This window comes from Brugia malayi, assembly GCF_000002995.4.
Source record: "Brugia malayi strain FR3 genome assembly, contig: Bm_v4_Chr2_contig_001, whole genome shotgun sequence".
Lineage (NCBI taxonomy): Eukaryota > Metazoa > Nematoda > Chromadorea > Rhabditida > Onchocercidae > Brugia > Brugia malayi.
In genome coordinates, this window is record NW_025062476.1 from 10,611,908 (window position 1) to 10,629,376 (window position 17,469).

At 28.4% G+C, this 17,469-nt stretch overlaps 3 protein-coding genes across 3 annotated transcripts; 2 read left to right on the plus strand and 1 right to left on the minus strand.

Annotated features, from left to right (window-relative positions):
* Positions 1-248: 248 nt before the first annotated feature.
* On the plus strand, positions 249-7,062 carry Bm7662 (Uncharacterized protein; the record flags this gene model as incomplete). The annotated part of the gene is made up of 6 exons (XM_043079182.1): positions 249-330; positions 915-985; positions 1,223-5,183; positions 5,518-5,556; positions 5,826-5,876; positions 6,899-7,062. The coding sequence occupies 6 exons, from the start codon at positions 249-251 to the stop codon at positions 7,060-7,062; spliced, it is 4,368 nt and encodes a 1,455-aa protein (XP_042935116.1).
* A 1,800-nt stretch (positions 7,063-8,862) lies between these two features.
* On the plus strand, positions 8,863-9,489 carry Bm11080 (Uncharacterized protein; the record flags this gene model as incomplete). The annotated part of the gene is made up of 1 exon (XM_001892773.2): positions 8,863-9,489. One exon carries the CDS (start codon positions 8,863-8,865, stop codon positions 9,487-9,489), a length of 627 nt encoding a protein of 208 aa, XP_001892808.2.
* An 800-nt stretch (positions 9,490-10,289) lies between these two features.
* Positions 10,290-15,410, minus strand: Bm5649 (Ser/Thr protein phosphatase family protein; the record flags this gene model as incomplete). The annotated part of the gene is made up of 10 exons (XM_043079183.1): positions 10,290-10,456; positions 10,836-10,946; positions 11,296-11,411; positions 11,912-12,071; positions 12,424-12,504; positions 13,275-13,449; positions 13,648-13,731; positions 13,927-14,090; positions 14,404-14,527; positions 15,402-15,410. The coding sequence occupies 10 exons, from the start codon at positions 15,408-15,410 to the stop codon at positions 10,290-10,292; spliced, it is 1,191 nt and encodes a 396-aa protein (XP_042935117.1).
* Between the last annotated feature and the right edge of the window lie 2,059 nt (positions 15,411-17,469).

The window sequence follows — 17,469 nt, forward strand, 5'->3', positions numbered from 1 at the left end:
TTCAAAAAAAAAAAAAAACATGCATCGAAATCATTGCAAACATTTGTTGTTTTCATTTTTTTTCCTTACTGCTATGAGAAATAGTTTATTCTATTTTTACCTTCCAAACTTTTGCATATTTATTAATTTTGCTTCATTATGCGATACAGTTTTATCGACTTCTAATTTTTCTCATTGCTAATACCTGCGACCGATTATTCTTTCTTTTTTTTAAAATAATTATTCATTTAATTTAAGGGTTATCAACAATGAAAAAACAAATATCTATCACAGTTATTACAATATTTTTACTATTTGCCATTTCATCTGCTCAACAAGAAAGTAAACAACGTTAGTTATTTAAATTTGAAGGAAAAATTTAGATTTTTCGTTAGAATAATAAATTGTGTATTAACTGATTTTGTTTCAAAACTATTTCATATGTTATAAAATGTATGAGTTTTGTACTTAGCCTTTGCTTATAATCAGTAAATAGCACTAAAAAATTTTAATGCTGCAAAAATAATGGCAAATAATTTTATTCTTTCATATAGCATCACTGTTAACATTAAATCAATATATTAAAAATTTAGAAATGATTTATAATTTCCATATTACGCAGAATTATATGGAAGTAATTTTTTGTTTTAAAATATTTACCAAAATATCGAATTCTGAACGTTAGAAATAATTTTCATTTCAGAAAATTTAAAATTTTTGAAAATATAACACTCTTGAGAAGCAATAATATGTATATAATGCATGAATGTTTGTTGTTAGGATTCAAAAATACAAATAAATTAGTATTTTTTCAAAATTTTTTTGATAAAATATTAAAAAAAATTTAAAAAATCTTTGATAATTTATTCTTAGTTTCTTCAATTTTGCGAAGAACTTTATCATTTGTAAAAGATAATATTGCCTTATCATTTCAGCAGATGATTCATTATTGATAAGTGAAATCAGATCAAACAGAGCGTATAGACAAGCGATTCTGCATCAAAAAGTAGGCATTTATTGGCTTTTTTTTTTTAATTTCTATAAATTTTTGTATAAAATTTACCAAATACTATTGGAATGCAAATAATTAATTCAAATTTTCATAAATGAAAATTTTTTACTAATTAAGGATTAATGAATTATTTTATAGTTCACATATGAAATATTTGTTAAAGTGAGCTGTAAATATCTATAATCTGATAATTTTGTATTAGTGATTGAAGGCAATAATAATGTCTTTTAGGATAATGTCATCAAATTACCTAACCATAAGGTTACCACCGCTCATTATGTGAACTTATCCAAATCCATGGCTGAAGTACCATCCAGTGATGCCGTGGTTAAAGTGTATGGAGAAGCAAATCCAAGTAAAACGGATGAAGAATTATTGGATGTTGAAACAAATACACAAATTGTGTATGACAGCGATCATACATCATCAATGCCATCATCTGATCAAAGTATTCACCATTTATCGATAAGCGGTTATGGGGCACCGGCAGAAGAAACGGAAACGGCAGAGACGGATCAACAAGCTGAAGTCATTACGGAAATGAAAGCATCAATGCCTCCTGCTATTGAGGATCCATATGGCGGTGGTGGTAGTGGTGCTGACGGTAATGCAGTTCTGACTGAAGCAGAACAGCAAGCGATCACTGCGGAAAACCCGTCGACAACAAGCAGAGAAGAAGGAAGTTCTTCTATCACAAATACTGAACAAGCTATTATACCAAACAAAGAATCTACAAACATTACGGAATCTGAAGAAACATTTAGGGAATCAGGAGAAAGCGCAACTGAATCAAGTATGAGTGATGCTAAAGTGACAGAAAGTGTCAAGAAAGCATGTGCGGAAGATTGTGAAGTATCTACGGAAGGGTCAGTGGGAATAGATAAAGGATCTACTGAAGCAATTGTTGAACTAAGCCAGACTTCTAGTGGTAGTCAAGAAGACAGTATAGTATCATCAACAGGTGACAGCATAGAAGGTTACAGAGGTAGTAGCAAACAATTTGAGAGTAAGAGCAACGGTACTGAAGCTGTTGGCATGTCAACATCTGAAAGCGAGAAGACAGAATCAGCACCTGAAGGGTATGGCGCAGTACCGGAAACTGTCAGAAGCGAAGTACCACTGAAAACAGAAGTAGAAAGTATTTCCAGTGGGAGCATTGAAATTACACTATCCGAATCAACTATGGAATCATCCACTTATAATAACATTACGCATACACAAACAAAAGCGGTCGATATGCAAACCGAGGCGGAAGATTTTGGTTATGGAGTGATTTCTGAAACTATAAAAGAGCAATCGAGTCAAGAAAATCAAGAAAGTGTTACTAGAATTGAAACTGCTACGCATCAAAGTTTAGATCAGACAACTGCGCTTGAGACAGAAATGAGTTCCAACCAATCCGACTTAGCAACAAACTCTGCGGAAGTCACAAGTGAATTATTCACTTCACCTATAACTAGTAGTACTACAGCGGATACTTCCTATATTATAACTGAAGGAACAGCTATCGCAAAGGTAGAAAGTTCTCCAGTCATTGAATCAACAGAAAGTATTTCAGGTTATGAAATTCATAATGAACCTCAAGATACCGTAACAGTCATTAAAGTAGATTTACCGGGATTAAACAAAGAATCAGCATCTCATTTGTCAAAATCGATTGAGGAAGCAACTGCATTGTCCAGTACTAGTATGGAAACCGGAATGGCAAGCGAAAAAGCCACGATAGTATTGGCTGGTACAGTAAGCAAAGGACCAGAAGACTTGAAAGATTCCACAGAATCTAGCATACGAGTAAATGAAACGACAGGATTTTTCAGGGAAGCAACTCTTACGTCTACTGAAAAACTACCAGAATATAGTACAGTAGCATCAGAATATATTACGGATTCAACGTACCAGAAAAAAGAAACTATAGAATTGCAGAAAACAAGTGAGAAAATTAAAGTATCATCTTCAGCACCATATGATGTTGAAAAAATACCTGGAGATTTATTAACAACATCAGATGGAGCAGTTGTAACTTCTGAAGCTTCTGAGTATCAAACAGCCACAAAATTAGAAGGACTAATGGCAGTGGAAGAAACAACTGAAATATCAAAATCTGATGAAGGATTAGTAGGATATGGTGATATAGGTGAGAGTGAACAGGTATCAAGTAAGGGAAGTCAGGAAGGATCAGGAATTATTGCCACAGAAACACTTGAAGGAACTACAAAACGAAGTGAATTGCTAGATGAAGAAATTTCAACTAATGATGCAACAACGACATTTATTGAACAACCAAAGGCAATTTCAAATGAGATGGTTATACCTGATGAAGCCACAGGATCTCAGGAACAACCGATAGGATATGAAGGATTAGCATTAACTGCTGATACTGGTAGATCTGAAGAAGCACAGCTCAATCAAACTATAACTAATGAAGAGCAAGCAACAGGGTATGAATTAAGTGTATCTAGTCAAAGTGTTGCCACTTCTGAAGTTGATATTACAACTGACAAAGTTGTGGCTGTCACAGAAAGTACATCAACTGCTCAAAGTGAACGCGCAATTATCCGAACTAGTCCGGAAGATTTTGGTTATGGTGGTGCTGTAGAAGAAGGAATTACTGAGAGAGAACATGTCGGTAGCAATATTGCAGTAAATTCAGCATCTACCATAAGTATCGAAGAAACAATGGAAAATTCAAATTTAAGCCAGCAGTATTCAGAATTAAGTGGAAGTGCGGAAGCTAGTAAATCTAGTGAAGGAGAAGCTGTTTATCTCAAAAGTACTAGCATGGCGGAACAGTCTGCAAGTGGAGAAGCAACGACAGCGAGTAAAAGTATTGGTAGTGCACCAGGATACGATGTTAGTGTTTCGGATTATTATCCTACAACTGAAGAGATAATTAATGAATTATCAGGATCAGATGAAAAATTAACCGAACAACAGGAAATTGCAGAAATTACATCATCTTTAAAACCGGAAACTAGTGAAAGAATATCAGTAGTAAATGAAGAAACTAGAAACTTTGTAAGCATCACAGAATCAGCAGCTGATGGCTATAGAGTTTCTGCAGAAGAAAAATTCACAGAAACTCCAATTAGTGAAACAATATCAATTCAAGCAGAATCTAATAAAATCTCAACAGATGCAGATGATTTCGGTTACGGTGGAAGACTTGAAGAGGTAACAGAAGCGGAAACTTTAGTGACAACAGCTGAATCTATCGTCACAACACAAGGAATGCAATTTACTGATGAAACAAAAAGTGAAACCATCCAGCAACCTTCAGCAATAGAAACTTCATCAATGGAACGTACTACAAAACTTGAAACAAGTTCTGCAATTGAAAGCACTGAAATTTCTTCACAATATCCTGTTGCTGATAGAGGAGACACTATGACATCTTTAGAAAAAAATAATGAAATCATAGAAACTGACAAATTTTCAGAAATCGTTGAATCTACTGTTCCTAGTCAAGCAGCTAAGATGGAAAGCACATTAATGGATGTAATAACGAATGAAGAAGAAACGCCGATACCCTATGGTATAAGTGAAGAAGCTCTAAAACTAATTACAATGACAAAGAAAACGGAAACGGGTCTTTCAAAGCTAACCGGTGCTACAGTTGCTGTAACGGAAGAAGCAAAAGAAGAAAGTGAAATGACTGATACAGAAACCACAAAAGAATCTCATTTAGCAATTGAAAGTGTTAAATCTGAAAAAACATTAGGTGAAGTAAGAAATGAAATGGACAGTATGTCATCAGAAACTACTTCAGAAAATACTGCATCTGAGTTTTATGAAGCTAAAATACCTATGGGTCCTGAAGATTTTGGATATGGAAGTGAAAAAGAACTGAGTACTGAATTGATATCATCAAGTGCAGAATCAGTGACGACAATAAGGTCAGAGTTATCATCTAATGCTGATCAAACTTCCATTGCTCCGGAATTATCAGTTAGCAATGAATACGCAAATTTTGGAATGTCAAAAGCGCCCGAATATGAAAGCAGTGAAAAATTGCTGAGTGCAACTGTTCCTTCAGTTACATCAAATGCTTTAACTGAATCATTTACTATAATTCAAAAAGAAAGTGTTACAAGAGAAGATGAAAGAAGTATGCCGACTACAAAAGTTTCCGGAAATGATGATAATAAAACAGAATTAAGCAATGCGGTATCCACTTCAACTGCTATTTCAGAAGGTAATTTTTTGACTTTTCTCTCCCATCGATTTTTTGTCATTTGTTTCCTATTTCCGTTCCAATTATCTTATATATATATGTAAAAGTATGACAATAACTCTAAACTCATGGTTAGCTATAATTTGTGTGCTAATTCGAGATACAATTAACAAGTGTTTCTGATTTAAATTTGTTTTCAGAATAAGAAATTTTTTTGAGTTTTCTCAAAAAAAAAAAGAAATTTTGTAGTGTAATCGCATTTTTTTCTCTTCAAAAAAAAGAGCTTAGAATATAAGTTATCAATCTTTTTAATTGACTTTTTAATCAATTAATTCAAATAATTCTAATGCTCCAGAAAAGAAGCAAGATGATCACTCAGATGTGCCAAACGCAGGTATTTTTTAATTTTTCTCAAAATTTTACTGCAAAAGAAAATTTTTTCGATTAAAAATAATTCGTTAAAAGTGATTAAAAGTATTATCTGTAAGCTATAAATATTCTATAAACAGATTAAAAAAATTCTAATTTTTCTTTTTGATTTTACAACAAGATTATCATTCATTTCAAAATTTAGGTACTTTAAGCATTTAGATTTAAATTCTCAGTTTAAACTGTCTAGAGCATTGCTTAATTTTGTATACAATTTGATGTATCAAATTTTAGTATTATCAAGCATACAATCGAAGCAAACTGGTAACTCAGCAAAACGGAAATGTAAGTTTTTTTTTTGATGCCTCATTTTTACATTAATGAAATGAAAATTATTCAATGAAAAAAGAATGAACGGCGATATAACGAGAAGAAATATCAGAATAAACTAAAAAATTCAATTATTAATTAGTCAAAAACAAATTTTTTTGAGTTTTCTCAAGGTATTTTCGATATTATGAAAAGCGCTCTATCCGTTTCAATTAATTTTAAGATGAATGTGTCTAAGCATTTATTTCCGGTTTTAATAAACCATACAAGTTATATGTCTAACAGTTTTTATAAGAAATCCAAAATTGACCGTTATAGAAATTAGTTTTTCTTTTCCTTTACCAAATTACTAATAAAAAAATAAAAGAACACTTGACTTCTTTAAATTTTTAAAATATTTTCTTCAATAATATTTTAGCACAATTTTATGACTTAGTAATGTTTCATTTAGTGAATGGTTTAGTTGTAAGGCGTAAAGATTTGCAAATAAAATGCTTAAAAAAGTTAATTAGATTAACAAATAAAGTAATACAAAGTTAATTTGAGTTTTTACTATCTAACATAGAATACATTGGCATTGCGCTTGTTTGACTGTTTACTGCGAGAATCAAACATTCCGCAGCGGTCATATGACCTTTTGGCGGAACGGAACAGAACGGAATTTGCAATAATATCCGTCAAAACCATTTTATTTAATTAATATGTAGCGGCAGATGATAATTTGCTTAAACTTTACTGTTCAATATGAATATGTTCCGTTGTCACTTTTTTAATTAATTAATTGCTTGGTTCATTAATTATTCAAATCAGTTGAAATCAATATTTTTTAAATAATCTCAATTATTAAATTTTTCAAATTATTAATTATTAAATTTATTAAATTTATTAAATTTCTCAAATTTATTAAATTTCTCAATTATTAAATTTTTCTCAATTATTAAAAAAATAAATTATTAAATTTCTCAATTATTAAATTTTTCAAAATTATAAAGTAATTCCATAGCTATTTCATATCATTCAAATTAAAATAATTTCAGGGAGACCATTCACTATAAACTGTGACACGGAAGTGGACGAAAAAGGTGATCTTTGTCGAGAATGGGCTAAAGCTGACCTTTGTGACACACATCGGCCAACAATGTTTCTTTTTTGTAGGCGGACATGTCTATGTATTGGACCGCCAACAGATGCGCCAATATAACTAAAACACTAGGGATTCTAATTTTATAATAGAAAGATTATTTTTTGCCACTTCATTCAAAATCGCGTTGCTAATTTCGACAATTCTCAAAATTTGCTTGAATTTTTTCAATAAAATCGAATCAAATAATTATTCAATTTTTTGCATTTTATTTTCCAATTTTTTAAATGATCCCATCATATCATTTTTAAACTTTATCTTTAAAATATTTCATTCATTCATATGATTATTTCCGGAAATTTTTTATCCAATTTGGTTAAGAAAAAATATAAATCATTTTATGCTATTTTGAAGCGACAATTATTCATATCAATTCTATACGGTTTTTTTTTTCAATTTCTAGTTAGAATTGTTTTTAGAAATTTTTGAATATTTCCTTCAAAGTTTTACCTTTTTGAAAAAAAGTAATTTTAAATTAATTACAGATAAAATAGAAATTGTGAAATTTTTGCAACTTGATGTTTAATGCAACAATTAATTTATAAATTCAATGAATATCATTGAATTTATAAATTAATTGTTGCATTAAAACAAACATTACTTATACTGTCATTAATTTCACACAAATATGTTTAATTGTGATTGTATTTCTTCGAATTTATTGAAAAATATTAAAATTGACATTATGCAATAAATACTCCAATGACTTACTTTTACATCTCGCTTATATCGTAACAGGAAGGTCTCAACAATTTAGAAATTCAAGCGGTTAAATTTTTGAAAAAAATCCGGGAAAGGTTTATGTGAGTTAATTACGGTAGAAAAAAACATACTTTACCAATAGTTTTTTTTTTTCCATTTTGAAAACTTAGTAAAATACTGAACAAACTTTGTCGAATTATTTTTAATAATTTAATGGATTAAAAATTGTTCGAATAAATGGAATGAATTTAAATTTTGTCGAAAACTAATTTACAATTAAGGACACAGCTGTTGATAAGATCAATAGATTATCATTCATCAATGATATAAATGCATATGAGTCGCGTCATCCTTATCATTAAAATTATTCCACATCAGATCATATACTGAGGATACATATATATATATATATATATATATGGGTCGTAGCATCCTTATCATTCAACTGATATAATATCACCATGTGGATCTTAACAATATCCATCCTAACATTAAGTTTGTTTTTATCACTTTTTATTGAGCAATTAATTTTCCGTTCATTTTTTGATTTAAATTTAAGGTAGTAATTAAAACTGTTCTATATGAAGTGTAAAATATTATATGAAGTAGTATTTACAATTTCAGTACAATTACTCACAAAACAGCACGAACAACAAATAAGGTATGTATTTTGATTAGTAATTTATTATTCGAGAAAACTGGCTTAATTGATTTTGTGAATTAAGAAATGAAAAAAAATTAAGCTTAATTGATTTTGAAAACGAGAATATGTTTGCAGCCAAAACTACAATGTCTCAATTTATACAAATCAACAAATGGGAAAAAGTTAGTTCTATTTTTTACTTTTAAAATAATATATACAAAGATCTAACAAATTATATTATCCGCCAAATAATTCTCAATGAATTTATTATTGATTAAGAAAAAGCAATGTTATTTACATAATCAGTGAGTCAGTTGTGAAAGTAAGAAAATAGATTTTCGATAAATAAATTTCTTTTTTAACTTTTATAGAACATTGCAGATTTCATAGCATTGCGTTCTTTAATATAAATTTCGAAATTCACTTCAATTTCTAAGCAACATTAATATTCAAAAAATTATTTAGCATCAACAGATGAATTGCCAAAAGCTTGGAGTTTGTCAAAAGCACAGAAGATGAAACAGGCAAGCAATAAAAAAGCAATCTATGATCACAATTTCCGGGAATCAAAGCAATCAGTGATAAAATGGAAACCGGTAAAAATGATGACGAAACCTCCAATGATACTGTCAATGAGACCATCTACGATTCCAGCTAAAGCATCACTTTCATCCATTATTCACGATATGCCAAATCCTGTCAAACAACGTCGTCGTCCAATAAAATCAGGAAACTGGTTTGATCAATCTCCCGACATATTATCATTTACAGCACCACAGTATCAACATATCCAGAATATCTATCCATTCTCACCGGAAATCCCTTTGTTTCCATTTCATATTCCATATCCAGTATCAGCACCTTTTATGCCGGAATCTTTGTTTCAATCGATCAATCATCAGTCATTAATTTTGCCGACATCAACAGTGTCTACTGCAGTGACAACTACAAGAAGCACTGCGACACTACCTTTACCAGTATTTCCCACTCTCGCGATGCATCCAGAATTTCAGAATCTGACTGTTACACCAAAAAAACTGAAGCAGAAGATGGTAAATAGCAACAGAAGGTATAATTGTGATGAAGATTTTGATGATGATGATGACAATTCAAGAAGTAATTTCAGAATGAAATTCGATTAAACTTCCACAGGTATTCATTCATATTTATTATAGTTATTGGAGAATGTTGAAAAGTCTTATTGAATTTTCTGAACGTCTTTCTTGACTTTATCAAGAAAAGTGATATTTTCTGTTAATTCATTTTTGGCAGGCAGTGTATCTATTTAAGTTGTTAAGTATAAATTTAAGTATAATATTTAATTTTCATTTATGTCATCTTTACTGATTAATTTTAATACTTCTTGAACAATTTTCTTTTATTTAATCAATTCGAGTTATGTCGTATTTTTGATAGATATTAAAATTTTTTTCGATGAGAAAACATAACTACTACTCATTTCATGAAGAATTTGATATCAATTATTGCTAAAATATTGAGAAGTTGATAAGAAAAAGTTTTACAGCAAAATGACATCAATCAAGATACAAGTTGCAGTAAGAAAATGAAGATTCGATAACATCAGCGTTAGCAAAATATGTGGAATATAGAGAAGATGAACTGATAGATGGAAAATTCCAGTGGAAGATTCCCGGAAATCATTTTGATTTTCTATAATACTTTTTTGGCAATAATTATTCATTTAAATTTGAATTTGAAAGATTTAATATTTTGCATTTTTCTTGATATCCAATTTTTTTTTTTTTTCATACACAAAACAATATGATTAATTATCACATTTATTGTTATTATTATTGCTTATACAAATCAAATTTACATAAAATTTAAAAACTTTTCAAATTAAAAATTATGTTTGATAAATTAAGTTATTCATTTATTATCAGCATAATCACATATGTCTATCACTATCATCATTATCATATTAGCTATTATGCTTAATAGCTCGACGATATTTGTATGTCCAACGTTCTTTCTTATTCTCATCAACAGATATATCAAAAATGATAGGATTATTTACTAATTGTAATCGATCATCTACCAAAGAACAATTTACAAATTTTGTATAACCATCCGTTGTACAGCCATATCCTAAAACAAATACTTTATAAATGTAAAATTATTACTTATTTTTCATATGTCAACAGATTCGCATTTATTATATACATATATATGTGACTTAATATCCGTTAAATTAAAACTATAAGTTAATATCATCAAATGCAGTATTATATAACAATAATTTTATAATATTAACATTCTACCATACATTTCATAGTCACTGATTTTAATTTTAAAATTAAAAAAAAAAATGAATTCATTCAGCTCAGTTTCATCTACTAGCATTTGAAAAGTAGTTGGATTAGTAATAGTATGCTAAGTGCCATATTTTTGACAGAGAAAAATAAAAAACTACTGTTAAAAGATAGTTTTCTTCATTTATTATTTGAAAAAAAAAAAAAAAAAAAACCTGAATGAATATGACCGAAAATATGATACTTTGGTCGAATACGTTTGACTACAGAATTCAGTAATTCGACACATCCGACATGTTCCCCTGTTGATAATATATCACCGTGTCCTAGAAAAAAAAGCAAAAATTTTAAGGTCATCATTATAAAATACATCTACTACTGATTAAAACGATAACAAATGATAATTGTAATTTTCAGAACAATTTTCATCTTCTCAGTAAGTAAAGAATAGTAAATAAATTTAATTGAAAAAGAAAAAAGGTTCATCTGTGATAATTTGTTGATGTTAAAAAATTTAAAATAACAAAAATTGTTTAAATGCTGAAATGATGAAAGGAAAACTGCAAAAAATCAATAATGGCAAGAATTTTCATTTCTTATTACAACCAATAACATTTTATAGTGATGAAATCAGTTATAATTGAAATCGTTCAATCAATCATTAGCTAAGACAACCTAGCGGTGGCGTATGAGTGATGAGAACATCGATGCCAGCGGGTATGTCATTCCATTTATCAAGTAAAGCTTGCCCACGAGGCAGGTTAAAAGCCATATCATCGTATTCTGGTAGCCTAAAATTTCATCTCACGTCGATAATTCTTGAATTCAAAAAGAGAAAATTGAAACAAGAATGCTAACTTACAGATGAAGCAAAGATTCATTTTCACAACTTATGATATTTTCCTGAACTTATTAAAACATTAAACTTATCTGTCTAATCGATACTCTCTTCAGTATACAGTTGATTATGATGATAAACGAAGATCAAAGTAATATCATTAAGAAAAGAGGGAATATTTAAATTTCAAAAAAAAATTTCAAAGCTATTTCAATCACTTTCCTCATTTCATCATTACTTTCAAAAATTTAACCATTAATTATTAAATAAAAATACCAAAATAATTATTCATAATGTAATTAAATAAATAAAAAATGAATTATTTGTGCTTCGCTAATTTAATAACACATCTCATAAATATAATAATTAATTATGAAATGTTAAAATGAATAGACAAAGTGTTTAAATGCTGTAATGATATAATCGATTAGTCAATTGAAATGAAATATTAACCATGGCGTTCCATAAATTCGAATACCAAATAGTTCCGAAGAACTATCTTCTAAATAAATTACATTTTCCAATTTCGCTTTAGCATTTTTCATTTCTTGCAATGAAAATTCATTGCTAAGTGTTTGTTTCACAGCTAATTTCTTCTCACCAAATTTACTTCCTAAAAAACAAATTTAAATATTACTTTTCATGCTTCTAATATAATTCTGGTATAAATGAAATTTTCTTTGTAATTATTTGAACTACATTGAATAAATTAAGATGAAGTTAAATCATGATTATCTACTTCAGAAATTATCAGGGAAAACATATTGCGTTAGTATTACTGTAATGAATAAATTTAAACAAGAAATAATCCTAATTATATAAATTGAAATCCTAATTATCTTTCTCTTACATTGAAACTTATCAGAGATATTTCGAACAATGATAAGCATTTGTTAAGCTAATGATAAATTAATTATGAATGAGTCATTTGTTATAATTTGAAGTATTTGAAACCTAAATCTTACCGTGAGCTTTCATGAAACGATCATCGAAAGTATATTCGTGATTACCAGCTATTACCACTTTAAGAGTATGTGGAAGTTGTTCTGTAAAGAAATTAAAAAAATTCTTTAAATATATTTTGGAATATTTTAAATTTAAAATATTCCATGTCACGCATGAAGCACACTAACTATTTTATATGAGTTTGATTTGTGCGACTTTTTAAAATTATCCATCTTGTTTTAGTTTCAAATTTCTGATTCAAATTTAAATTTATAATTTATTTGAATAATAAAATGGGTAAGCATTTAGTACATTTTTGTGAATTGTTCATCGATCATTGCTAAATTTGAAGTATTAAATTTGAAATAAATTACTTTTAGAAGAGCTAAAAATTTATTAAACGGAAAATATATAAAGTATTTTGTGGTGAAATTAAACTTAACTATGTTATTAGCTAAACAGGTGCTTAAGACTTCGGGTGGCGGCGGTAACTTCAGCGTGCGATAATTATAGAAATTATTGAGAGGACGCGGATAATTTTTTGGGTTTGTCATTTTGCATTTGCATTATAATTACAAATCATTTAATATAACATTATTAATTTATAATTTATGGAAGTACATTATTTAAGTGCAGTTTAAATGTAATTTAAAAATTTCAAAAATTTTTGCTATAGTTTAAAAACTTGAACTATTGGCAAAAATAATTACAAATTATTCAGTTATTGTCGTTAATCTGCAATTTGTGGAATCAATTTAAATTGCTTGAATTTACTTAAAATGTTTGCTTGTTGGATTATACAATTACTGTGCTTTGTTGAAAACAGTAAATGAAAAAGTTAAATTTTTGTGATGTTTGTTAATTTACTTACTTAAATATTTACTAAAAAGTTCAACTTCATCTGGCCGACCGTACAATGTAAAATCTCCTGCAACTATGAGTATATCACCGGGCGGAATAAATTGCGGATCCGGAAATGACTGATGAATACAAGCCATACAGACAAATCGGACAGCATCATGTCTTATTGGTGTACTCAATTTCATCTGAAGATTTCATTTTAATTTTAGTTAGTGAAAAAATAAAAACTTGCAGACATTATGAGAGAATCCTTTTCTCATCTGTTTCTTCCCTCGCTCTTATAATAAATTTCAGTTAAAAATCAAAGTTTTGAAAACAAAACTTCTTAAATTTTTAACAATTTTACAACTAATCAAGAAAGTAAACATTTGTCTGTCTCTTGCCTGTCTCACCGCCTTCACAGGACGATTATTTTTAATCATTTCCCAAGCTATTAGTGGATCATCGGTGTATTTATGCGGAGTAATCTGCAACAATAGCATTTTAAAAATAAGTAAAGTAAACATTTTCACAAATCAATCATTTATTATTAAACTTATTATACTAATTATTAGAAAAATGTTAAGTGAATTCAAAATAACAATCTTTTAGAAATTCTTATTTTTAAAAAAAAAGAAGAGATTTATGATTTTTAAAAAATTTTAAAATTCCTAATGGCTCACTTCTGCTGTAGTATTTGAACGTCGTTTTTGTTTGGATAGAGATCGTTGTTGTTTTCGAGACTGGACGATATTTAGAGGTTCATAGTAAGGTGATGGAGTTCGCTCATTATCCAATCTTGTTTTTTCCAATTCTTCCCTTAATTGCAAAACAAGCGGAGAAGTCTCTGAAAAATAATTACTGAAAAAAAAAAAAAAAAAACAATTGAGAATATTTAAGATAACAGAATATCAAAGAGTAAAATAAATAAATAAGTAAAAATATAAAACTTTAAATTCTTAAAGCATTCTAGGAAATAAAGCCTATTTTTAGCCAACTTAATATTTATGAAATATATTTAAAAGTATCATTTAATCTTTTTATTAATTGAAAAATTTTTTCTAAATACTTGAAAATATATGAGTAATTAAAGCTAAATTGTAAATTTTACTTATCAGCAAGACTAATATAAGAAATAAAAATAGGATAAATCTTTAAACCATTTTCATTTCTTTCACTACAGCCTGGTTCAGCAGTTTCACAGGTGCGTGGACAACATTCACGTGAATTCCTGGTAGTTATGAGAGGTGCTGATTTGCGCCGTTCTTTTGGTTTTGTTAATGCCTAAAGGATTTGATAAAATATGATCTAAACAAATTTACCAAAATTTTGCTTTTTTTTTTTCATCTTTTTCATTATTTTCTTTCATTAATTTTAAATGATTAAAGGAGAAATAATATTTTAGCCAAATAAAAAAGATTTTAAAACATTAGAACATAAAAATTGCACAAATTATATTCATTAATCTTGTTCAAACATTTTCATTTTCAGTTTTTTTTTTCTTCAATCTTACAATTGTGTTAACAAAACGCTTCAATCAATTAACAGCTGCTAGCAAAAATTTTAAATATGATTAAAAGATTTTAGAATTATTATTCTGACAAATGAAACATAAAATCAAAATCCAAGAAAAAAAAATTTGTGAAAAGTTTTTATTTGAAATTATAAGCACACAAGTGTGGCATAATATTTATTTTGACAATTTAATAATTTTTTTAGAATTATGAAAAATCTGAATGAGTTCATTTAATGATAAGTGTGATTTGAGGTCCACAATCTTTATGAAAACTTTATTCCTACCTTTCACACTTTCATCATCAAGAAATACTTCTGAAATTAATTTCAACATTGAGATATAGATGAAGCGAAATTGTCGAGCAGTTGTTTAAAATGTGTAATAGCGAGGAAAATGAGAGAGACAGTCTTTAAATTGCAATTTGAACTGCTCATTTGTACTAAGACAAGAAAAAATGTGTTATAGAAGGATAAAATTTTCTTCGAATTTAAAATTTGTTAATTAGAATATAAAATCCAAAAATGATATATTTTCCAATTTCAGTTTTAAATTTTCAAATTAGAAAAGGAACTGATGCTTTTTCTTACATTCCTTAATTTATTTTTTGAAGAAAAAGAAAATTAAATAATTAAACAAACAAACCAGGAACATAATCGATGTTGGTTATTAGCGCTTGATTTACACCAATTTTTTTCTTTTGTTTATTTCCAATGCTTAAAATTTATCTAAATTTAGCATAATGTCAAAAATTTTCATTTGGAAAAAATTCATTCGAGGAAATGCATGTGAAGTAGGCATTATTAATAAAAAAACAAGTAAAATTTGGAAAATAAAATATATGAATTGAGGTATTTTATGTTAAAAAAGTTTTACAAACTTGTTGCATAGAATCAAATTCAAATTTAAAGATTCAAATTCAATAGGAACTGTTCGATTCAGAACCTTTCACCGCACTCAGTTCAGGAAAAATTTGTCACACTGTCACATTGAAGAATTGAGGTAAATTGAGAGGAGGGAGGGAGATATGGGCTGATTTTTGCAAGTGGATTAAAACTTGGGGCTTTTCACAAAAACAAAAAAGGTGAGAGTATGAAATATGCGATTTTTCGGTATTAAAAAGACAATTAAAACAAGTGTTAATTAATATTAATTTAATTGCTGAGATATATAAACTTGTCTGTTATAACAAATAAAATTGAAAAAGAATGCTATTTTTATCTTTGATACATGAATCATCAACACGTGATCGTTGTACTAAAGCAAGAACGTCAAGTAGAATCATTCAGAAGTATTTGACAAGCTTAAAAATCAGTTACTGTACTATAACCAATTTAATTAAAATGTTAAATAAACTGTTAATTTAATTAGTAAATTAATATAGGATTGTTTAAAAAAGCAATGTAATATGAGTAAAAAGAATTTTAATTTACAATTTCATAAATTTGCTAAAACTATAAATTAATTCCTTCAACACAAGAAGTTTAATGCAATATAAAGTTAAAATAACCTAACACTAAAGTTTATCATTTTAAATACTTCAAAAGAAAAATCCTTCTCTATTCTATCTTACAATTTGCTTTACTTCTATCTGTGACTGTGAGAAGTGAAAATCTAGCATCAAACTGAGTGAATTTGTATGGGAAGAAGAAGAGTTGAGCTAACTTATTGTTACTTTAGATAAAATACTTCTCTCACTAATCTATTCATTCACATTAATCAAATATTTTCACTTTTTCTTGCACATTACTTTAAAAAAAAAAAAAGAAAAATTTTGTAATTCATTCGACATTCTTTAGTATATGAAAAATAAGGGATGCTAAAGAAATTTCGAAAAATTGTTAAAATTAATTATCATATAAAGTTAAGTTTTGGAAGGAAAAAAAAATGAACCACAAACATGAGCTACCATTTATTTCATTTGAGGGATGTCTAACATTCTATCCGATCTCTTTAAACTAACAGATCAAAGTCCAAGTTGCTGATTGAATAGAATGAAAAATGAACGATTGGTTCAACAATTTATATTACACTTTCAATTTCATGCTTTTTTCACGCTTTTAATAATATAAATATGTGAAAAAATGTCAGGAAAAAAAAATTTCCGATTATTTCTGCTATCATTAATATAGTTCAACACTGAAAGCTAAATATTTCAAACAGATTTTAAAGAAGCTGATCAGATTGAGAAAAATATTTTAGAATTTTAGCACAGAATAATAACTTGCAGTAATTCATCATTTCATAACGATATTATACAATTGTTTACACCATTTATCTCCTGGAGTTTATAGTTTTATGATTATTTTAGAATTACCATTAGATTAAGCAGTAAATAATTTGGCATGCAGGTTTAAAATAGTAGACTCTTAAAAACCTGGACTTATTTCATATTTTCCCATAGAAATAAATTGTGATTAACGAGGAAACGTTTCACTCCCACAAATCCTATACTCCAATTAAATCAAATGCATGCTTGGTGACCACCACAGAAATCATGGCCAGATTCTCTTCAGTGAGAAATAAACTCGCTTATTCGTTGAATTTCTTTGGCATTCAGTTTTTGAAATTATCCTCTGTATTCATTAGTTTGAGATATTTCAGACAGAATAACCTGAGGGAACGTCGGGCAAACTCAGCGAATGGAAGGAAACGTTGTACTACAATTCGTCCAACTTCTGGCGCTTCTCATGATGCACACATGATATTTACT